This window comes from Diospyros lotus, chromosome 7, assembly GCF_014633365.1.
Source record: "Diospyros lotus cultivar Yz01 chromosome 7, ASM1463336v1, whole genome shotgun sequence".
In the NCBI taxonomy this organism is placed as follows: domain Eukaryota; kingdom Viridiplantae; phylum Streptophyta; class Magnoliopsida; order Ericales; family Ebenaceae; genus Diospyros; species Diospyros lotus.
Window position 1 is genome coordinate 22342420 of NC_068344.1, and position 24626 is coordinate 22367045.

A 24626-nucleotide genomic window follows, 5' to 3' on the forward strand; every position below is an offset into this window, starting at 1 on the left:
CATCTCTATATAACTCTCTGTATAACCACCTATGCACAAACAACATTTTCCTAATTATAGTTGGTTCACGACATTTGTCGACCATTCTTTTTGACACTATGGCTTTGAGTTTATCCACCAGGTAGAATGGACTTAAGGTTTAATCCTTAAACTTATCATACATAGGAAATCGCCTGAATTGTCAGGCTACGTGAAGTCACGGTAGTTTAATTATGATTATTTTATTAAACAAACAATTTATCATGTTTTTAGTGTATTGATTCCAAATTTTGAAGCTTCTCGGATTACAAGCCTATCAGTCCTTATAGAGTTGTTTATACGATTATCTAAAATCTCTAAAATACTTAAGGCTAGGGGTGTGCAAAAAATCGGATAAATCGATTTAATCGAACCGAATCGACCAGTTCGATTAGTCTTAATAATCGGTTCGGTTTCGGTTACCCATTTAACAAAAAATTGAATAGTTGATTCGGTTCAGTTATTTGGGTCAAAATAACCAAACCCAAATAACCGAACCGCCAACCTGTTCTTGGCCCCCAATCGCGCCACCCCCCCCCTCCCAAACCCAAGTTCATTGTTCAGGCCTGCACACCCAATAGCTCGAGAGTCGCCCCCCCTTCCCTACCCTTCGAAGGCGACAGCATCGAACCCTAGGTCCCTAATCGGCTAACCCTCACATTGTCGTTGTCGTCGAACCCAAACGCCCTCGTCGACATCGTCGTCGGTTCTCCCCCCCTCCCAACACCCTACCGCGCGCTCTGCGCTAGATAGCTCGAGAGTCACCCCCTACCTGTCGAAGGTGAAAGCAAACCAAACCCTAACCGGCTAACCCTTACCTCGCAGTTGCCGTCGAACCCAAACACCCTCGTCGTCGACTTCTCCCTCCCCAACACCCAGCCTCTCTGCTCCAGCCGCCAGATAGCTCTTGAGTCACCCCCCACCCGTCGAAGGTGAGAGCAAACCGAACCCTAACCGACTACCCTTCACCTCGCATTCGTCGTCGCCCCTTCATCCCTTCTCTCTCAAGAGATCGAGAGTGAGTGATTTCGAAACCCTAACCCTAACTTGTTTCAGATTCAATTTGTTCATTTGTCGTTTGTTCATTTGTTAATTTGTTTCAAATTTAGTTTGTTCATTTGTTAATTTGTTTCTGATTCAAGTTTGTTCATGTCCTTCAAACAGGGGGAGGCAATTGCGATGTGCTTACAGCACTATATCTTGGCATTGGGGACTGCTGTGATGATCCCTACATTTCTTGTTCCCTTGATGGGTGGAATTGATGTCAATTAGTTAGTCCTCCTCTAAGTCCTCTTGGTGTAGAATTTGTGTTTTTATATCATTCTCAAAACACCAGTTTTGGTTCATTTTCTGTCATTCAATCTTTGATGTCACACATTGTTGTTTTCGTATTTGGAATAGAGGTAATCAAGTCTTATTTTGAATGAATGTTAATTACTTGGCTGCTAGTAATCAAGGTTGAATGAATGAATGTTAATTATTTGCCATTCGATTTCGGTTAGGTCGATTTTTGTGTAGGTTTGGTTTGATTTTTTGGGTAGGCTTTCGGTTCGGTTAGCTCAAATTCAGAATCGGTTAATTCGGTTAGTGTAGATTTTCGGTTCGGTTCGGTTCGATTATATGCTTAAGGTCGGTTCGGTTTGGTTAGTTAAAATCGGGTAGTTCAGTTCGGTTATAACCGAACGCACACCCCTACTTAAGGCAATTTACTCTTTTAGAAAGTAAAAGAATGAAAGAAGAAAAAATATTTGAGAGTTTCATTTCATTTGGTATAATAATTGTGCTTGATATTGTGATTAATTAAATAATTTAATAATTGGATTTGTAATTTAAACTTAGTATCTTACTGTGAAAAAAGAAATAAGTTTCTGTAAATTTTATCGTAAGAGGGGAAGTAAAATAAACTATGAAATTAAATTTTAACTATAATTAGAGAGGACGCTTGGCCTGCTTGATTTGTGTAATTTTAGGTTTATTTGGTGAGTTAGTGATCGTAGGTTTCTTTTAACAGTAAAAATAAAAAAATAAATTATTTAATTAACCACTATACAGAGCACAAATATTACATCAAAATTAAATGAATGTCTCCCTTGTTTTTGCTACAAACATTTTTAATGTTGCGTTTTCTTTACTGTTTTCAAGTCATTTTTAGTTTTTAATTTTTTAAAATAATAAAAATGCGTTATTTTTACTATTTTTAAAAATATATTTTTGAAAACAAAAAAAAAATTGTAAAGAAAACTCAAAATAACAAAAAGTTGTTTTGAGTGTTTTCATTCAAAACAAACTCTAAACTCAAAACACATTTATTTATTTATATTTTATTATTGTAATGAAAAAAAATATTACAAAATTCATTAACTTTAAAATGTATATTTTTTAATAATATATTAACATTAAATATTTATAATTTACTAAATAATCAAATTTATTGAATAAAATATCATTACAAATTTATTTTCAAAATTTCAAAGAGATCACATTTTCTAATTTTTTGTTTTGAAAAATAGTTTTTCAAAATGACAAAGAGAATGCATTTTTAATTTTTTAAAACCAAACTACCAAAATAGAAAACTAAAAATAAATTCAAAACTCAAAATTGAAAATTAAAAAATAAAGAGAACACAACCTAAGATATGTTCTCTTTGTTGTTTTTAAATTGTTTTATATTTTCAATTTTTTAAAACACTCAAAATACATTTATTTATCTATTTTCAAAAATATATTTTTTAAAACATAATTTTTTTTACACACAACACTAAAACACACCAAAAATGTGTTTTGGCCGTTTTTAGTCAAAACACTTTGTTAAAATTCAAAACATAGAAAACGCCGCTGCTGTATTTTATTCTTTCTCTCTCTCTCTCTTTTGTATTCTCTTCTCATCTTCTAGAGAACGCCATCATTGTCGACCAGCAATTGAGATCACATTTTTTGACTGTCGCCGTTTGTCTTCTTCTAGCCCCCATTGACGTTCATCCTCCAGCAATCGCCGCCGAATAGTCATCGTTGTCCTCAAAAAGCAACCCAAATCCACCACATCTTCCGGTAACATAGATCGACCCCCTTCGACAGTCATCGTTCATCCTCAGCCACCGCTGTCATTTGTCCTCTAGCCACCACCGCCATTCGTCCTTAGCCACTACAATTGAACAATTAGATCGCTCGATCTGCCTCCTCTAGTAACTTAGATTTGTAACACCCCACTCTCTGGAGCGATACGTAACGTAAGATTTCGGGGATATAATTTTTTTTTTCAAATAAAAACCCATCACAAAAATCGTTCCCCAAAGATCCTGTTACACCTTCTCAGTATATCAACTATGAACCATCAATAAACTAAGACAGGTTCACCAACACAAATGTGGAAGCTAGATCGAAACCTTAACAGGTCATAACCGAAACTACTTTATTTATAATATAAAGTCAAATCAATACTTACAAGACGTTCTCAAAATAAACAACATTATTGAACGCGACATATTACAAGCTATCAACTAATCGCCGTTACTCCTCGGCAACTCCCTTTCCTTTCGCACCGCTGCATTTACTTGGAACGTTTAAATATTCTAGGGACATAGTCCAAATTAGATACTGAATCATTTAAGTGAGAGTTCAAAACGCATTTTCTCATGAATGAATGTAAGACATGAAATAAACCAATGCACCCGGTAAGCCCTAGCCCAAAAGAATCCCCAGCGCTCAACCCTACCACGTGAAAAGAGCAATCTCTCTAAAAGCTATGCCACCATACCGACTCGACGACATGACTCGATTCTAGCTTAAGAGGGACAAGCCAACACATCTCTCTAGATCGCACTTCCACTCTAAGCGTCCGGGAACCACTATATAATTCCAACTCCAAAATTTCACATGGACCACCTAGTCATCCTAGTACAACTTCTCTGGCCAAACGGCCTGGCACGAAAACCAAGGTAGCTATCCCGGCATACTCACCAGCACGAGATACCCTTATTATTCTGTCACGCCCTTAGAGAATTACAACTACATTATCCAGACAACATCCTAGGTTGACATCCCACACGAACAACATATTATGGACCACCTAGTCGTCCTAGTGCAACTTTCTTGACCAAACGGTCTGGCACGGAAACTAAGGCGACTATCCTGACATGCACACCAGCATCAGATACTCCTATTATTCCGTCACGCCCTTGGAGAATTATGGCTACACTATCCAGACAACATCTTAGGCTGACATTCTATACGTACACACAAAACTCAAGACAATGTCATATTTCACAATTCAAAGCATCATATAAACAACAGTTTTATAAAATGTAATGCACGAGTACAAAACGTTTAGGGACGAATATTCCTCATAAAACCAACCGTCACCGGTTACCGTTTCAATGCACAAAACCATTTTGCATGAAATCACAACACGTTTAGATAGAACAAGAACCAAGTTTTTGTAGTGAACAACTCACAATAAACAAGTTTTGGGGGCGAACACTAAAAACTTAAAACCAAGTTTTTCGGTAGAACACTCACCTCGAACTAAACTCAGAACACCTCAAATGTTGTGCCCAACCTCGATTTTTGTGCAACTCCTCAAGTCTTTTGACCAAACCATCTGCTTACATGCCCTCACGTGCTGCTCAAGTGCTCTGTGCGTGTGGTGCTTCGCGTATGCTTAAAAAGCCCTCTATCCACTAAACCCGAAACACTCTTGTTTAGCACGAATTTATCATAACTTCGAATGAAAGAATCCTTAGCCATGACCCCCTATTTATAGGTTTTGGAAACTTAGCCACTAAGAAACACATATTCTGCAATCATTTCAAATGGCGCTGCTCAAGTGCTCTGTGCGTGTGGTGCTTCGCGTATGCTTAAAAAACCCTCTATCCACTAAACCCGAAACACTCTTGTCTAGCACGAATTTATCACAACTTTGAATGAGAGAATCCTTAGCCATGAACCCTTATTTATAGGTTTTGGAAACTTAGCCACTAAGAAACACATATTCTGTAATCATTTCAAATCTTTCAAAATATTTTCCAATCATTCCAAATCTTCTAAAATCTTCTGCAATCATTGTAAATCTTCCAAAATATTATATAATCATTACCAAATCTTTTAAGATATTCTGCAATCATTCTAAATCTTCCAAGATATTATATAATTATTACCAAATCTTCTAAGATATTCTGCAATCATTCTAAATCTTCCAAGATATTATATAATCATTACCAAATCTTCTAAGATATTTTGCAATCATTCTAAATCTTCCAAGATATTATATAATCATTACCAAATCTTCTAAGATCTTTTGCAATCATTCTGAATCTTTTAAGATTTTCTGTAATCATTCCAAATCTTCTAAGATTTTATGCAATCATTGTTATTCGAATCAAATCTTATTCAAATCATATCCAACAAAATCTTATCCAAATCTTATCAAATCTTATCCTTAAAGTCATCATGAGCCTTTATTTTATCTCTAATGTTATCATGAGCTTTCATCTTATCTCTAACGTCATCATGAGACTTCATCCTTATCTCTAAAGTCATTTATGAGGCTTTTCCTGAATCTCTCAAATGCCCCTAGTAAAAAAGTTTCAAGAATTATACTTTGGCCCGAACTTTTGGATAAGTGCACTTAGACCATTTTCAATATGGTCTCTAGACTAATTTTTAATTGCATTTTAGTCCATGAAGAATGGATTAATTACACTAATACCCCTGATTTTTAGGTAAATTACACTTTTATCCGAACTCTCAAAAATTATGATTTTTCCCCTGACTCAGAAATTGAACTTTTGTCTCTAAATATCCACAATCCCTTAAAATATCTTATTTACTCAAGTATCTGAATCTAAAAATCTTGAGTATTACATCCCGTACGATCATTCGATTTTCTCAACCTGGTAGATAGTTGTACCAGAAACTGTTCCCGATCCAACTTATTTTGATGCCTAAAATCATAACTCGTCATTACCATACTATTTTCCTTAAAAATCTAGGGTCCGGAGTACTTCCTCCGGTTGATTCGACAATTAGTTAACTAAATTCTCAAATTGATTTTCAGTTCCTTGAATTTACTCGACACTTGCAATATAGGGTATTACAAGATTGCTCCCTTCCTACTACTCTTCCTCCTCTAGCCAAATTAGCCGCCTCCTCTAGGCCAGATCCGTAGTCCTTGCCTCACCATTCTCGTTTTCTAGATTCGTTGCCATCACTAACTTGAAAATGTATTTATTGTTTGTATTTTTTTATTTCTCTATTTCTTATTTTTTACCAAAGTTAATTTATTTCTTATTTGTATTTTTTTTGTAATGGAAAAAAAATATTGCACCATTCACTAACTTCAAAATGTATATATTATTTAATAGTATACTAGTATTAAACTATTTCAATTTAAATAATAATCAAATTCTTTGAATAAAATATCATAAAATATTTTTTTTTCAAAATTCCAAAGTAAATGTGTTTTCCAATTTTCAATTTTGAGAAACAGTTTCTCAAAATAACAAAAAAAATACATTTTCAAAAATCTTAAAATAAACACTCAAAACACAAAACTCAAAATGAATTCAAAACTCAAAATTAAAAATTGAAATACGAAGAAAACACCACCTAAATTTTTATTACATTTAGAGTGACTGTCATAGGGTAAATCACATCAGAGGTCACAAAATTTTGACGTCCTTTTTAATTTGGTCACTAAACTTCAATTGCTTATAAGGTGATAATAAAACTTTAAAATATTTTGCAATATAGTCACTAAAGTGATTTTTGGATAATTTCTTACCAAAATTGCTGATGTGGCAATGGCCACATTATCGTCACATCATCGTCACGTCAGGAATTTTGGCTAGGAACCATCAAAAAATTATTTTAGTGATCACATTGTAAAACATTTTAAAGTCTTGTTATCGCTTTGCAAGAAATTGAAATTTAGTGATTAAATTAAGAATAACACCAAAATTTTGTGACTTTTGGTTTGATTTACCCGACTGTCATACATATACTTCTTACAAAATAAATCATAGGTTCCATTCCAATAGGTAAATTGGACTTTTATCTCTAGTTACTTGTATTTGCAACAAAAATACAATTGCTGGTCAAATAATTGTTGGCCCAAGGGCACCAGTAGTGTCTTACTCTGGGCTTGCTTTTGGGCTTCTGGAGGCCCATAGACATGGATATGAGACTGATATGGGGTTCTGGAGGAGGCCCATTTTATTTTATACATTCTCCTACGATGCCGAACAGGAACTCTCGCGGATTTTTTATTTTTATTTTTTTATTAATACAAATCGAGAATCTGGGGGTTTTCTTCCTCAAGGCCAAGAAATAAAGATCGATGAAGTGGCAAAGATTCGTGTCAGTGCCAGTTTTCTTAGCGATCATCCTTCTGGGTTTTGTTTACTATGTCACAATCTTCATTTTCTTGGAGGATTGGTTGGGTTTGCAGAGCTCAGCTGGCTCGTTGAACGCTCTCATCTTCACTCTCTTGGCCTCTCTCTGTGTTTTCTCCTTCTCGATCTGTGTTCTCACAGAGCCTGGCCATGTTCCATCAACATATGTTCCTGATGTTGAAGATATTGGGGCTTCAGATCAAGGGTCCACTAAAACTGTAAGTTTCTTAAATGATTTTTTGTTGTTGTTGTTATTGTTTCAGACCCATTTGTGTTTAATGTTTTAATTGGGGCTCTGGTTTCTTATCTCTTGGTTTCTAGATGCAACTGCCAAGCCGTGTAATTCCCTTGGATTTTTGTTATTAATAAAAATCATAATCTCGCGTTTGGGCTAATTAATTGAGCTTCAGGCTCCAGATTCTTTGCAAGAAAGTTATCTGGAATAACATTAATTTCATAGCAATTGAATTGCTGAAGTCTATGAAATGCAAATGTTCATCAATGTACCAATGTTTAGGCCATGGCACATTATGTATGAATGAAATTGATTGGAGCTAGCTGTATGGTTGTAACTATAACCCTGATAAGTTGTACTCTGACAAGCTTGCTATCTCGAGGATTCTTTTGCATGGCATTAATCCGATCCTTTGCCATACAGATTAGTTTTTGATTTTTTATACGTGTATTAAACTACTTGAATTGTACTGAAGACCAGGTTTGAGTTTCTTTTTCTTTTCTTTCAACCAGCAGGATTGATCACAAACTTGTCGCATGCTTTGTCATCTTTGCCTGTGAAAATGGTGAAATTTAAAAGTTGTCAAGGCAAATGAAAAGTTTAGAAATCAACTATGTGATCCAAGGATTATAAGTATATTTAGCATTGTGTGATTCACCTTACATTTGGAGTTAAAATATGGAATATTTGATAACTCAAATAATTGTGCTGGAGTAGCAATTTGTTACTCTGTCAAGACAAGGAAAGAGGAAGGGAGGAGTGTTCATAGCTTTCTATCTTGTGTGACACTTTGAATTGGGTGCCTCAATATGTACTAGACAAGAATACTTGATAAGCACATCAAAATATGTATTGCAATGTTATGTGGTCCTCAATGGTGGTTTGGTTGAAATTGTATCTACAACGTTGGAAGTAGGATTTTTTATTTTTCTTTGTATTTATCTTTTTTTTTATATAAGGAATGTAAATTTGATGGTTCTTAGAAATTCCTGCACAATAATCACAAAATATGAAAATTTGAAGACAACTCTTCATCTTGATGCTAATCCTTCGTGTTATTTGTGTGATGCCACTGCATCATTGTCAAACTAACAAAAATCTGGCTGTGATCACATATCTCGACACTCTTCCTTGCATCATGTTACATTGGCCAAGCATTAAATATGTGATGTTTCATTGGGAAAAAAGACCGAGAACCAACTCATGATTTGCCCATCTAGATGCCCTTGAGGCACTTCCATTCTTATTCCATCAAGTCTTCCCTTGAATGCTCTGTTGCTCATGGTGACATACTTGGTACTTTTGGCATGGTTAAGCAAGTGACTCTCCACACCTGTCTGTCCCCTTACAGCATAGTCTCTTTTCTGATAAGTTATCTCAAAAGTGCAGCCTTATGTTCTTACACCAGCCAGAATATAATTCACATATTTTGACATGTGGCAGATATGAACAGTCAAGTTGAGAACAGAAATTGAATTTATGTTTTGCGAACTATATATACATACTCTATTAATCAAATTATCCATTTTTGGGTTAAATCCTTTATCAAATCTGTGAGTTGCTGATGTGAAATATATGTCAATATAAATGATCTTGCATGGCCTCCATGTCCACCTTATTTTTTTCATGTTGGGGGAATGGGGTGGGGGGTTGTACATCATGAACACTGTTTTTGGTTAGAAATGACAATGGATCAGATATGGACTAAGTGCAGGGGGGGAAGTATTAGGTGTATAACACTGTTTTGTTTTTAGGAATAATAATTTCTAGATATGGACCAGGTGAACCTTCCCCCCCACCCATAATTCCTTCCTATTAGCTTTATCTGTTGGTTAATATACTTAGTCCCCCATCCTTGTCCCCATTAGGTAACGAAAATATCTACTGGATACCCATTCTTGTGAATTTAAATCATATCTTATCTTAAATTTCAATCAAAATTTGGGGTCACTATGTTTTTAGGTCAGGGTTTTGTCAAATTCTGATTTTTTTTTTTTTTTTTTTTGTGCTTGGTAATCAAATTTTGTTTTTATTTAGTTAAGTTCTATCCCAGCTGCAAGTTCCTCAGCAAGAGGCATGTTGGTATAGTTAGTTGCTAGCAAACAACCTTGGCTTAAGTAGGCCACTTGAATTTGGCCTTGGATGCATAATGTACCAGCACCTAAACTGTAGAAAATGAAACAAGCCTAAAAAATAATTGGAGGCTTGAATTAATTCCATAAAACACACATGAAAAATATATATAGGTTGTGTCCTACTTTTTCTCCTATAAAGTAGGACAAGATTTAGGATATCTATCTCCTAGAAAATAGGATAAACTATCTCCTAAAACTTAGGAAATAAATTTAAACTTTACATCAAGATTTGCAACAAGAAAACTCTAGGATTATCCAACTGATTTAATCTTTAACCGTGAGTTATCTCTTCCTTTATCCGCATCTTCTACATTCCTTCTTAGCTTTGAAGTCTCTTTAGCTTAGGATCCTCTAATTCCATCCAACACTCCCCCTCAAGCTGGAGAATAGATGCAAGTCATTCCCAACTTGCTAATTAATGATTCAAACCCTGGTCTTGCAGCTGCTTTTGTGAATACATCAGCTATTTGACCAGTGGTAGGAATATAAGACAAATTGATCCCACCTTCTTTGATCTCCCTTTTTGTAAAACTTCGATCTATCTTCACATGTTTCATTCGGTCATGCTAAATTGGATTTTTCACAATATTTATAGCTGATTTGCTATCACTATAAACCCTTGTTGGTAGAGTTAAGGGTATCCCCAAGTCTTCCATTAGCCTTTCTAACCAGATTACCTCACAAATTCCTTGAGCTATGGCTCAGAATTTGGCTCCAGCATTGCTGCGGGCCACCACTGATTGCTTCTTACTTCTTCATGTAACCGCATTTCCTTATAGCTTAGTGCAATAGCTTGAGGTTGATCTATTGTCCTCATGAGACCTTGCCCAATCTGCATCCACAAAGCCTTCAATTCCTCTTTCCTCAGTCTTCTTGAACAGTAAGCCTTTCCTTTGAGATATCTCAAGACATGAAACACAGCTTTTAAGTGTCTTTGAGTAGGAGAATGCATATATTGACTTACTATACTTACTGCATAGGCTATGTTCGGCCTAGTAAGTGACAAATATATTAGTCTTCCAACCAATCTCTGGTACCTCTCCTTATCTATGGGGGTATCATCCCCTTCCTCTTCAATTTTCCAGCCCTTTTCTAAGAGAGTCCCAATAGGCTTGCATGCCAACATTCTTGTATTTTTTAGTAGATCCAGGGTATATTTCTGCTGTGAAATGAATAAGCCTTCCTTGCTCCTAACTACCTCCATTCCTAGGAAGTACCTTATAATTTCTAGGTCTTTTACCTCAAATTCTGTCATCAGTTGCTGTTTCAAGCTTTCAATTTTCTATAAATCATCCCTTGTCACAATAATGTCATCAACATAAATAATTAGTTTAACTCTCTTTACTCTTGCCATGTGTTTTATAAACAAGGTTGTCGTGTACCTAGGGTTTAGCCTAGGGTTACATTGGAAATCGGAAGGATCTGAGATGCTGAAGATTAAGAACAAAACGATTGGAGAGGGAATTTGGACAGAAATGGGAGAGAAATTAGAGAGAAATGAGGGAGAGTTACTGAGGGAAACTAGAGGGAGATTGGGAGAGAATTCTAGAGAGAGAAATGAGAATATTCAATTATCATTCAACATGCCTTTCCATCCTCTCTAGCTCTAGCCTCACAGCATTGCACATGCACCCATGTGCAGTTACAACAGTGACCACAATTGCCTATAGCTAAAACAAATATCTATAACAGAAAAAGTAAAGGAAATTACAAAATATGGTAAAGCATGTAAGCTAAATACTATTATATTTCCTACTCTATCCTTGGGGATCCTCGGGGTCATGACACAAGTATCTTATGTCTTATCACATGACTTATGCTAAATTATCCCCTCAGTTCAAAGGGTTTGTTGCAAAAATTGATAGCATTAGAATTCCAAAAAATGTCTTAAGAAGCTATGAATGACCCTAAGTGGAAGGCTGTAGTTATGGAGGAGATGAATGCCTTGGTTAAAAGCAATACTTGGGATATTGTAAAACTACCTTCAAACAAAAAGGTAGTAGGATGTAGATGGGTTTTTTCTGTGAAGAATAATACAAATGGAAGTATTGAAAGATACAAGACTAGATTGGTGGCTCAAGGGTTTACACAAACTTATGGGATTGACTATGAGGATACTGTTGCTCCTGTGGCCAAACTTAATTCCATTTGGGTATTACTCTCCCTTCTTGTTAATTTAGATTGGCCATTGTTTCAATTTGATATCAAAAATGCATTTCTAAATGGTGAGTTGGATGAGGAGATATACATGAAGATGCCTCTATGTTTTGAACAAGGAGCTGGTTGTGACAGTGTGTGCAAGATCAAGAGGTCCCTATACAGATTAAAGTAGTCCCCTAGGGTCTGGTTCAAGAAATTTAGCATGACCTTAAGCCGAGTGGGATATAAACAAGGGCAAGCCGACCATACCTTTGTCATGACCCCTAGGATCTCCAAGGATAGAGTAGGAAATATAATAGTATTTAGCTTACATGCATTACCATATTGCCCCTTTATTGTTCCTTGGGTCATGACAATTTGACTTATGATCTTACCTTTTTCTGTAGAGTAATAGGCATAGCCCGATCTAGGTCATCCTTGCTTGCAGCACCATTGTCAGTGCTGTGAACTTCTGTGCTTTCCTCTCTAGTGTTGTCCTCTAGTGGACCAGCCTTTGGAAGTGATGGCTGACCATGCTGAGACTGAGAATGGCCTTTAGGCCGTCTTGAGTACACAAACAGAGGGCTGTCAGCTGAATAAGGACTAGGATCAAGAGAGGAAACAACTGGACCAAGAGAAGGGGTTGTTGTTTCTGGCTTAGAGGGAGATGAATAAGCAAGATTAGAGGGATTAGAAGGAATAAGATCTACCACTATGCTGTTAGGAATTGATGCTCCCCCTTGAGAGCATACTGGCAGATTAAAATCAAGGGGACAAAATGAGGGAATAGGAGTTCCTGATGACCTTTGAGCCTCAGGAAAGAGGACTGGAGGCTTGTAGAAAAATAGGTCTTCATAAAAAGTGACATTAGTGGACACAAGGATTTTTCTAGTGTTAGGACAATAAACTCTTATATCCCTTTTGGGAGGGAGAGTACCTGATAAGATACATTTGATGACCTTGTGATCCAGTTTGGTTCGAGAGATATTGTTTTGTACATACATAACACAACCAAATATCTCAGGAGCAAGATGTTACGACCCTAGGATTTGCCTAGGGTTTAGGAAGGAATTTGGTAAGAATTAGAGGTAGATAGGGCAGAAAGGGAGAGAAGAACAAAACAGACAGAATTGAGGAGGAAGAGAGAAAGACGGGAGAGAGAACTATGAGAATTGAGAGAGGGAAAATGAGAGCATTCAAATCATTCATTCATTAAGCTGCTTTCTCTATCTACTCAAGCCTATTTATAGGCTTACAATTGAAGGTATTAACAACAATAACAAAAAATACAACTAATAGGAAAAACATATAACATGTATTACTATTATATTCTTGGGGTCATGACAATCCCCACCCCTTCAAACAATTCTTGTCCCCAAGAATTGACTGCTGCTAAGCCTATTATTCAGCCAATTCCAGCCTTAACAATCTAGTTTCTTCTTCGCCTTTTCTTGTTCTTATCTCTTACTTTTCTTTTCTTTTGCCTTTCTGTGTCTTTTCCTCCAAAAACAGCAGTACCATGATTTGCTGCCGCACCTGTTCCAGCCATCCACCCATTCCTTGTTGCTCCCAAAATTAATTCCAGTTGACCTGTCACGCCTTCCACCATAACCTCTCCAACCATAGAGAGTAAGTCAAACTACTTTACATGCCAAAACTTGGTTCGATGCTACTGCTTTCCAATGGAAATAAGAACTATTAAAGCAGCAAAAGTCTCATTTCCTTCCACAAAGAATTTCCCCACCGTCTTCCCAACATCTTCTTTCTCTTTAGTAGAGGTGTCCTCAATTGGGGTATCTTTAACTTCCCGATTGTTGGTGTACACTAAAAACCCACTTCCAGAAGATTTTTTTGCCAGTGGAAACTTGATAGCTTCTTCAACAATTACCATCACTTCCTTGGCAGCCTGAATTGTCTGATCCAATTCAGGTTTTTCCTCATTCTTTGCAGCTACCGTCCTTATCCTTAGGTCTTTATCAGCCTCATACTTTTCATCAGCTGTAAGGACGCTATCACCATCGCCATCCTTCACTTCTAGTGCTGATACATCAACCTCCAGCAGATATGAATAGTGATCCCCACCGATAGCCTTGTCCAATCTCTCTTCCTTGTTGAATTCTTTAGTTACAATTGGCCGGTCCAACTCCAATTTTTCCTCCGATTCATGCTTGGCATGATTTGCAGCCTTAAAAGCTCCCTCAATCAGTTGGCTGCCCTTAATATAACTGTTAGGCTGCAGCTCCTGCTTCCTAAAAATGGCTTCCAAGGCGAGTTCCTGCAGCCTTGCTCGCTCGGCCGCCTCTTTCACAGTTGTCGGCATCATCATTTTGACCATTAATCTTAGTTTGTCCTTCAAACCGCTAACAAATCTTAATACAAAATAGCGCTCTGTCAGGGTTGGCTGATCACTCCACACTAGGGACCTTAACTCCTCAAATTTATCCCAATAATCTGTCACCGATCCCTCCTGACTTAATTTGTTGAACTCCTTAGTCACCTTAATCATGTTTTTCTTCCCAAATTGGTCATGTAAATTTCCAACAAGATCAATCCACTTGATCTCCCCTTCCCTAGACATTAGAGTATGATTGGAAGTGTGGGAAGATGAACATCTTACCTGAATTTTCGGTTTCAAGGCCAGTAGTTCCTCTGCTTCTTGCAAGCCATAGGTCATAGGAAGGGTGCCCTAGCTGGGCAGAATTGGATCAGCTATTGCCCGGGGAGGAAAATTCGGTGATAGCCGGCATCGAGGTAGTGAAGACAGCATGTTGAACATGCTGTTGATCTGTTGGACATGTTGCTCCATCATCTCCCTATGCCTTTCCAAGTCACTTTGCACTCTTTCTCGAGAGGCAGCTAGATCAGCTAGATCCCAACGCATGTTTGCTTTGTTGGCCGCAATATCCTCCTGGCTGTGGGTCATTGCCTCCTGTGTTGCCTTAGATTCCTTAACTTCAGAATTCCGCCTCTTAAAATGATCAACTGCCTCAGAAAATTGATCTTCCATAGGGCGTTGTTTTGTGTAATCTTCCTTACTCTCCGATGCAAGAGCAACCTCCAAAGTTCAGCTGTTGCTGAACAACCTCCAATAATTGCCTGATTCGAAATGCAGCCGTGACAATCACTCGGCTCCCTGAGTCTCGTTCAAAATCAGATCGGAATCGCTGTAGACCAGCAATCGCCCGCCCCTGTAATAGCTTCCAAAGACCACAAGCTGCTTCTGGAAAATATCGATTCCCTTCTTACCACTTTCGACCACAGCTTCCTACTTGCCTCAATCTCAATTAAGCCATGGTTGATCTCCAAGTTGCCCAATCGATTTTGCCTAACCGCTTGGTGTTAGGACAAATCAATGCGGCAGCCACAACATGCACCTAAAGCTGGATTTCTCTTTCTGGATCCTGCGTTGCTTGGCCTTGCTGCCTTCTGATCACAAACAACAACACATTACGCGGACTGGTCTGTTATTTAACCTGACAGAATCAAAATCACCATTTGATCAAGTGAGTAGCAGCCAAAAGTTGATCGCAACAGCCAATAGTGACTTCCCCTCTAGCTGGAATCGGTGTCTTTGTCTCTCAATTCAGTTAATCCGACCGATCTTAGGCAATAAATTGGAGCAGCTCAGTAAGCGATGACTCCAAACTTCAGAAACACGATCAAAATCCAAGCAATTTCCAGTTCATACCATCCGAGAATCTGAAGGAAACTTCTCGAGGCACATGAAATTAACGAATGACAAATTAGAACCTGACAAAGAGGCTTTTACTTATATCACAGAGTTTTCGTTGGATCAATAAGAGGCTTCCGAATCGATTGCTAGCTTCCTTCGGTCAATCAGATTCAATAATCGCCCCAACCCATGCCCAATCACCGTCCAATTGGCTCCAGAATTTCCCAGAGTTTGCTGCTTCTTGAATCTCTTTTCGTAACTTATTCGATTCCACACCCAATCACCGACCAGCTTCTTGTTTTCGGTGCTACTTCCGCTGTGCCCTCTGATTCGCTTGAAATTTTAAATCAATGTCTGGTTGGAACTCTTTCAGCTTGCAATGCCTTCCTGATTTTGATTTCGTAGCTGAAGATAGTCTTTCGATTTCGAGCATCAACCTCTGTCAGACCTTGCTACAAATCCCCGATTCTGAAAGCTGCCTGATCGGATACGATTTTGCTTCGCCACACTTTGTCACTTCTTTTGTGATTCAACACACCTCAATTCCGAGTCACTCGCCTGATCTCAAATCACTCAGAATCCGTCGGATCTCAACACCAATTCGAGCCGCCCTCCTCCGTTTAACGATTCCGATGTCGCCAATAACATTTGCCTTCTAGGATCAATCTAAGTTCCGCTTCTCCTCTTAGATCGGACAGATCCAAATCTCAATTCTGAACTCAATCGCATACAAGTTCTCCGGACTCAATTGTTGCTTGAACGTGCATGAATTACAGATTTCCGAAATCACCTCAGCCTCGTCTTCACCAGAGTTTGATTGAAATCACAGCCAATGAAGGATTGGCTTTGATGCCATTGTTACGACCCTAGGATTTGCCTAGGGTCTAGGAAGGAATTTGGTAAGAATTAGAGGTAGATAGGGCAGAAAGGGAGGGAAGAACAAAACTGATAGAACTGAGGAAGAAGAGAGAAAGACAAGAGAGAGAACTAGGAGAATTGAGAGAGGGAAAATGAGAGAATTCAAATCATTCATTCATTAAGCTGGTTTCTCTAATTACTCAAGCCTATTTATAGACTTACAATTGAAGGTATTAACAACAATAACAGAAAATACAGCTAATAGGAAAAATATATAACATGTATTACTATTATATCCTTGGGATTCCTTGGGATCATGACACATGAGAATTTAGGAAAATAGTATTTGGGTAGAGGTCACAAAGGACATCAAATATGTAGTTGTGAGAACAGCCTCTCCCTAATAGGAATAAGGACCATTGTGTCACGGCTTGAGCCTGACAATGCCTTCCTTTCTAGTCCAATATGAATTAGAAGGATCAAACACCGAATCAGAGAGCAGAAACATAGACAAAAAGAGAGAAGAATGAGGAAGAATAGAGAGAAGAACGAGAGAGAACAGGGAGAAGAGAGAAGAGAGGTATTGCAGAATTCTGATATTTTCGTTAGTTCCATTCATTCCCAGGATGGGAGAATATACACCAGCATTTGGGAGGAGAGATTCTCCTGCCAGGGTGAGCCCTACACCTTAACAAACTTGATATTCCCCTAACTTCTTTGCACATGGTAGTAACTACCTCTATATTAGGAATTACAATAGTAAAAGTAAATAAACTAACTTCTACATTAGGAATTACGGCAGTAAAAGTAACTAAACTTTAAATGAGCTATGGTAAGGGCCATTCTTGTGACACATTGGTAGTAAGCATTATAGCTCAAGCCACTTCTAAGAGATTTCTATTTTTTCTTTCAGCCATACCATTTTGTTGTGGTGTGTATAGGCATGAGTTTTTATGGTAAATACCATGTTTAGATAGGTAGTTGGTAAGGTCATGAGAGAAATATTCTCGACCATTATCAGTGTGAAGGATGTGAATTGAAGTTTGGAACATGTTCAAGATAAATTTGTGAAATTTCTTGAAGACGTTGCTTGCTTTGGATTTTTACCTCATAAGGTACACCCAACAAGTCTTAGAATGATCATCAATAAATGTTATAAACCATCTAGAACTAGAAATATTTTGGTGTTTAGATGATCTCCAAATATCATTGTGGATCAAATGAAAAAGTGTAGATGGTTTATAGGATTTAATGGGATGGGGAGATCGAGAGTGTTTTGTAAGAGTACACTGCTCACATGAGAAAATTTGATCTTTATTGATGAAAATTTTGAGGGTACAAGAATTTTAAATAGGGAAAACTACGGTGTTCTAATCGTCTATGCCATAATAGAACTTTGGCATCCGTTGTGACTATTAGACCAGCCTTATTTGTGAAAGAGGCTAAAGCATCCTTTGTCAAGTAGTATAGGTTGTCCCTTGCCTTAGCACTGCTAATCATCCTCCTCGATGCTTGGTCTTGAAATAAGCAATAGGATGGAAAGAAAGTGATACAACAATTCATATCTTGAGTGATCTTATTGACTGATAATAAATTGCATTGTAACCCCAGTACATGTAGGACTAATTTTAACTTCAAGTCTTCAATTCAGAAATACACACTCTTCCAAGTCCTAGGCCAAGTGAGGTTGTGCCATCGGCCATAGAAATATTAATAGAAGTGCTACAAGGAGTATATTTAGTCATTGAGGAGGCTGAACAAGCCATATGATTTGATGCACCAGTGTCCACTATCCAAACACTCTTAGGAAACCTTTTTGAAATTAGAGAGTAGGGAGAATTACCTTGCACAGTAGTAGATGCCATGGGAAGCTGTACCTTGATTGAGCAGCCTATATAAGGCTTGAATCGGGTCCTCTGTCAGGTTGAGATTGGTGTTCTTCCCAGTTTTTGTTGGTACATCTGTGTCATGTGCCTATTAAATAAAAGGCGGGAATTAGAGATGGCCGTAACACATGGTAGTTAGCGGTTGTATGGGGTTTTGGGCGGGAGCTATTCATTTTCGAATGACCCACTTGTTTGCCCACTGGACGGAGGAGATTAGTATAAATTTACACTGATCTCACTCTCAATGCACGAATGAATTGAATCTTAAAGTCTTCTCTCAATTCTCTCGCTCTCTTTCTCTCTCCCTCATGCTCAGATCTCTCAGTCAGACCTGTAGGATCTGACAATTTGGTATCGGAGCGATCCCGACCAGGCTGAGCTGCAAGAAGAATTGGTGATGGCAGACGACACACGGATGAAGAACACGGAGGCACAACTACACCAATTTGGTTCCACGGTATCAGATCTATAGGTGAGAGTTGATAAGCTAGAATTGGGATCCGACCGCAATCATGAAGCGATCATCTCCATTGATCACAAATTGGATGGGGTGGTCAATCAAATCCGAGAAGAAGTGGGAGCACAGATCCGGGAACAGTTACAAAGCTTTATGGTTATGTTCACGCGACAACAATCGGTAAGTCTCTCTCCAGATTTTCCCCTTAGGGAGAGAACATACCTGATTCTTCCCAACCATGGGATGAGTCAGAGGAGACTGGGAACCTCTGAGGTCAGGGAAGAATTAGGAGAAATAGGGGAAAATTTGGTTGGACGAAGACATGGAATGAATGGAGGTCTTAGCCATCCAGGATACCCATGCCAAAATTGGATATCCCTATGTTTGATGGGAGTACACCTCGATGGTGGATTAGACGATGTGAGAGGGCCTTTGAATGGTTTGGGATATCGGAGCATCAGAAGGTAAGTACGGGTGCGACCTACCTTAATGATGCTGGGGATGATTGTGTTAGCGTTATGCCCCACAAGCCAATTATATTTACATGTAATTGATTGTACTTTACATTTTGATTCTTTAGGAACAATCAATTATTATTGCAAGGCATTTATGTTTTTTATTTGTCATTGATGGTTGTCATTATTTATTGTAATCCATTCTCGACAAAGTCCATAGATCAAATAGGCTCATGGAATTTGGTTGTGCATTGAGATGACGATCATGAAACATATTCCTTATAAGTCTTGATCTTAAATGTTCCTAGTCATAGAGTTATTAGGATTGGACACTAATAACTCGAATAGACTAGCACATATAATGCATGCTTAATCAGGAGAATGTCTCATTTTATGGACATTGGTGTGGGGACACTAGTGCATATATGTGGGTGCTTATTATAAGAATAAGTACACTAAACTGACTTGCTACAGAATTTCTAATGGTTATTTTAATGTCGAATTGGAATTTTTGTGTTGCAATAGTGCAGATTGATCCTTAGACTTGAGACATCATGGTAGTCTTATATTTGACTGGTTATGCTTTGGTTCTTCTTTGGATTCCAATGGAGTCATTAACAAATTATCACTGGGCGTAATCTTATCACATATGAAGGCTTATGAATGTCGAAATAGGATTCATCACTTATCGATAAGATGAGAAGATGTCCTATGTATTCCGATGATTTCATGACTGAGGAAATCCTTGGCCAAGGTGAGGTGGAAATCAAAACGTGTTTTGATTTCACCTATTAAGTCATAAATCTGGAATGGATACATAGTTATTGAATGATTAGGGTTTCGTCACAAAACCATACCTTAAATTCAATCGGGACATAGATTGATGAAAGGATTTTACTGCACGGTATTTGCAATTGAAAAGGTCCGTGTTTTTCATCGTTGGCTAGGTATTCATGGCATGTTACTAGACATTAACCATGATATGTAGGGTTTTAGAATTAATTTGATTAATTCTAAAACTATTAATTAAAGAGTTTAATTAAGAAGCACATGAGATGAGTTAATTATGAAGCCTATAAGTTTAATTAAAGAGTTTAATTATTCTATTCAGTTGGGCCTTCATATAGCCTAATAGAATTGGCCCTACAACTAGCCCAATGGTGGACTTAAGGAGTCACACACTTAGGTCGAGTCCGTTCCACAATTTAAAAGAGAGATTCGGCCCAATATGATTAAAGGCCGAGCCTAAATTGTTTAGGGGTTTTCGAAGGCACAACTAGGGTTTTTTAACTTTATAAATATGCCACTTATGAAGTTGAAAAAGAGAGGAAAAATTCGATCTCTCATTGGAGGCACCTAGGGTTTGCTAGCACTACTCGAGGCGTCGTGGAAATGGTTGATCGTGTGGACCAATTTGGAGGAGTTTACGCTTGCAACTCTACGGATCAAAGAAGGCAGAATCGAAACTACACGGTTGGCCGGTTTCTAACAGATTGGTCCCAGGGATGGGCCAAAACGAGAGGAGAATGCACATGGGTAGAATTTGCAGCAGAATTTTGTGAAAGGTTCGGTGAGAGAGGAATGATAGATGTGGTGGAGGAGTTTAACAAAATCAAACAGAATGGATCGGTGGCTGAGTACCAGAGGAGGTTTGAGGAGCTAAAGGCGTTGATGCTCAGCCATAATCCCTATTTGATAGAGGCTTACTTCGTCTCTAGTTTTATTAGTGGATTGAATGAGGAGCTAAAGCCCTTGGTGAAGGTGTTGCTACCACAAACCCTTAAGCATGCCACTGACAGTGCCCTGGTTGCATGAGCTAACGGTGGAAGCGCTCATGAAGAAACAACGAATCATGAACAGGGGAGGAGCACATAATGTGTTGACTCCCGTTGGGAAGATTTACGGTAGAGAAAATTGGAAGGGTGTACAAGGGGTGAGGAATTTACCAACATTAGGCTCGAAGACACAAAGTGAGAGGTTGATCAAACAGAGGAGGCAGTCCAATCTTGGTTTTAAGTGCGGGGATAGATACTTGCCTGGCATCAGTGCAAGAAGCAACTGCTTCTACTGGAGGGAGAAGAGGAGGCTGTAGGAGAGGAAGAAATGGGAAATGTGTAGGAGGAAGAAGATGAAGACAATGGAGAGATATCTCTACATGCCTTGAGAGGGCTGGCTAATAAAAAAATCATCAAGGTGGAAGGGAAGGTCGGAGAAAGTAAGCTGATGATTCTCATTAACAGTGGGAGTACCCACAGTTTTTTGGATGAAAGTACCGCTAAACGGTTGAAGTGCTCCTTGATTAGCACACAACCATTTTCAGTAACAGTGGTCAATGGGAGTAAAGTGATGACCAAGTTAGCTTGCACCAATTTCCATTGGGAGATGCAAAGTGAAGAGTTTGAGGCAGACTTGAGGTTATTAAAATTGGGGGGATGTGATGTGGTGTTAGGGGTAGATTGGATGGAGCAGGTGAGTCCCATCTGCTTCGATTTTAACAGAATGGAGGTGACTTTTGAGAGAGAAGGGAAAGGAATGACACTGGTGGGTAGCAAGGAAGCTAGAGTATGCAGGATGATCACGAGAAAACGTTTACAAAAGATGCTTAAGCATAAGTTAACTCAGGTGGCCCAACTTTTTTCTATATAGACGATGGAAGAAGAGGAGAAGGATACAAGGGAAGATGGTGAACTGCTTGTGGCGGTCAGCAACCCTTCTCAACCAGAATGGGAGGTAAATCAACTCGACCTACTTCATATGCTTTTGTTTGAATATGAGGATCTTTTTAAGGAGCTAACAACTCTACCCCCTTTCAGAACCCATGACCATTCCATTAATTTGAAACCCAATTCGGAACCCTTTAATGCAAGACCCTACCGATACCCCCCTGCCCAAAAAACACAAATAGAACAAATGGTCAAAGAAATGTTACAACAGTCCCTAATCCAACCTAGCCATAACCCTTATGCATCCCCAATATTATTGGTAAAGAAGAAGGATAGATCGTGGTGTTTTTGCATAGATTACTGCTAGCTAAACACCATGACTATCAAAGACAAATACCCAATCCCCCTCATTGAAGACCTTTTAGATGAACTAAATGAGGCCACCATTTTTTCTAAGCTTGACCTAAGAGTTGGCTATCACCAAATTCGAATGAGCCCAAAAGACATACCGAAAACTGCATTCCGAACCCATCAAGGCCACTATGAGTTCTTGGTAATGCCCTTTTGCCTTACCAATGCCCCAGCTACTTTCCAATCCTTGATGAACCTCATTTTCGAACCTCACCTAAGGAATTTCATCTTGGAATTCCTTGATGATATATTGGTGTATAGCCGAACCTTTGATCAACACTTGACACACCACCTTCGAGATCCTTAGAGTTAATCAATTGCATATTAAGAGGTCGAAGTGTTCTTTTGCTCAAAGGCAAGTGGAGTACCTCGGGTATATTATATTAGGCCAAGGGGTCAGTACGGACTCAAAGAAAGTATCGGCCATGCAGTCCTGGCCAAGACCTACATCCCTAAAAGCCTTAAGGGGGTTTCTAGGTCTAACCGGGTACTACAGAAGATTTGTGAAGAACTATGGAATCATCAGTAAGCCCTTAACTCAATTACTGAAGAAAGAAGGGTTCAAGTGGGGAGAATAGGTTGAGGCAACATTTGAACAACTTAAGAGGGCTATGAGTGAAGCGCTAGTGTCAGGCCTACCTAATTTTCACAAGACCTTCGTGCTGGAAATTGACGTGTGTGAAACTGGGGTTGGAGCAGTGTTGATGCAGGAGGAAGGCCTCTAGCCTTTCTCAGCCAAGCCTTAGCTCCTAGGCACCGAGGGCTTAGCATCTATGAGAAAGAGTTTATAGCCGTACTGATGGCAATAGACAAGTGGAGGCACTACCTTGAAGGGGGCCAATTAGTGATCAAGATTGATCACCAAAGCTTAAAGTTTCTGTTGCAGTAGAAGTTACACACTCAATTACAAAAGAAAGATATGGCAAAATTGATGGGCCTTGACTATACTATACAATATGAGAAGGGAAAGGATAATGTTGTAGTTGGTGCATTGTCTAGATGTCAAGAAGAGGGAGAAGTAGTAGCCATAACTGCCTTGGTACTGGATTGGTACCAAGAGGTGGCCACCAATTACGATAACGACGAGCAAATAAGAGGGTTACAAGAACAGTTGATTGTGAACGCCTCTAGCAGACTCGGGTATACACTCAAGAATAGGGTCATACAATACAAAGGGAGAATAGTAATTGGGGACAAACAGGATATCAAGCACAAGATACTCCAAACCTTACATGAGTCTCCACAGGGAGGGCACTCGGGAATTCAAAATACATAGCACAAGGTAAAGCAACTCTTCTTCTGGCCTAAATTGAAGGAAACAGTGGTTAAGTTTTTTATGGTATGCGATACTTCTAAGAGATGTAAGCACGAGAATGTAGCAACATCGGGATTGCTACAACCTTTAGCTGTCCCAGGACATGCATGGGAGAGTTTATCAATGGATTTTGTGGAACGTCTACCTAGATCTGAAGGGAAGGATTGCATATTAGTGGTGGTGGATAGACTACCAAGTTTGCTCACTTCTTGAGCCTATCTCACCCATACACTACCCAAGAAGTTGTTAGAGTATTCCTGGACCAAGTCGTTAAGATACATGGAGTCCCGAGTACCATCATCTCTGATCGAGACAAGGTCTTCACCAGTCTAATGTGGCAGTCCTTACTAAAGTCCCTGGGATCTAAGCTGAGCATGTCGTTAGCCTACCACCCCCAAACTGATGGACAAACAGAGAGAGTCAATCGGTGCTTAGAGAACTACTTGAGGTGCTTATGCTTCCACCATCCCATGAGTTGGCATAAGTGGCTGTCATTAGCCCAATGGTGCTATAACTCCAGTCACCACACCTTTATCAGGATGTCCCCATTTGAAGCCTTATTTGGGTATAAACCCCCTTTCCTGCTATCCAAGAGATTACTAATGTGGCAGCGGTAGAAGAGCATCTCCAACAAAGGCAAGAAATTTTGGGACAATTAAAGAAGGATTTAGTGATGGTCCAAAATAGAATGAAACAACAGGCTGATAAAGGAAGAAGCGAGAGGGAGTCTGCAACAGGGGAAGAGGTATATCTGAGGCTAAGGCCAATCCACATCCGTGCGCTAACTTCAACACCAATGACTAAGTTGAGTCCCAAGTACTATGGTCCCTTCCCTATTGAGGCGAAATTGGGTAAGGTGGCATATCGGCTCCAGCTACCAAAGAATTCTTGTATCCACCCAATGTTTCATGTATCCCTGTTGAAGAAGGGTGTTGGAGGTCAGTAGGTGAGTGCAAGTCTGCCCTAGGGTACTGGCAGCAGTACGCCCCAAGC

At 38.8% G+C, this 24626-nt stretch overlaps 1 protein-coding gene across 3 annotated transcripts in view; it reads left to right on the forward strand.

Annotated features, from left to right (window-relative positions):
* The first annotated feature begins 7257 nt into the window (after positions 1–7257).
* LOC127806173 (probable protein S-acyltransferase 15) overlaps positions 7258–24626 on the forward strand; it is a 56548-nt gene continuing 39179 nt past the window's right edge. For 2 of the 3 annotated variants that reach the window (XM_052343283.1, XM_052343282.1), the window contains exon 1: positions 7258–7624. In XM_052343283.1, the coding sequence (XP_052199243.1) occupies positions 7352–7624 (273 nt within the window). In that variant the 5' untranslated portion in view covers positions 7258–7351. The remainder of the gene's footprint in view (positions 7625–24626) is intronic. The other variant, XM_052343281.1, reaches the window with a different exon arrangement.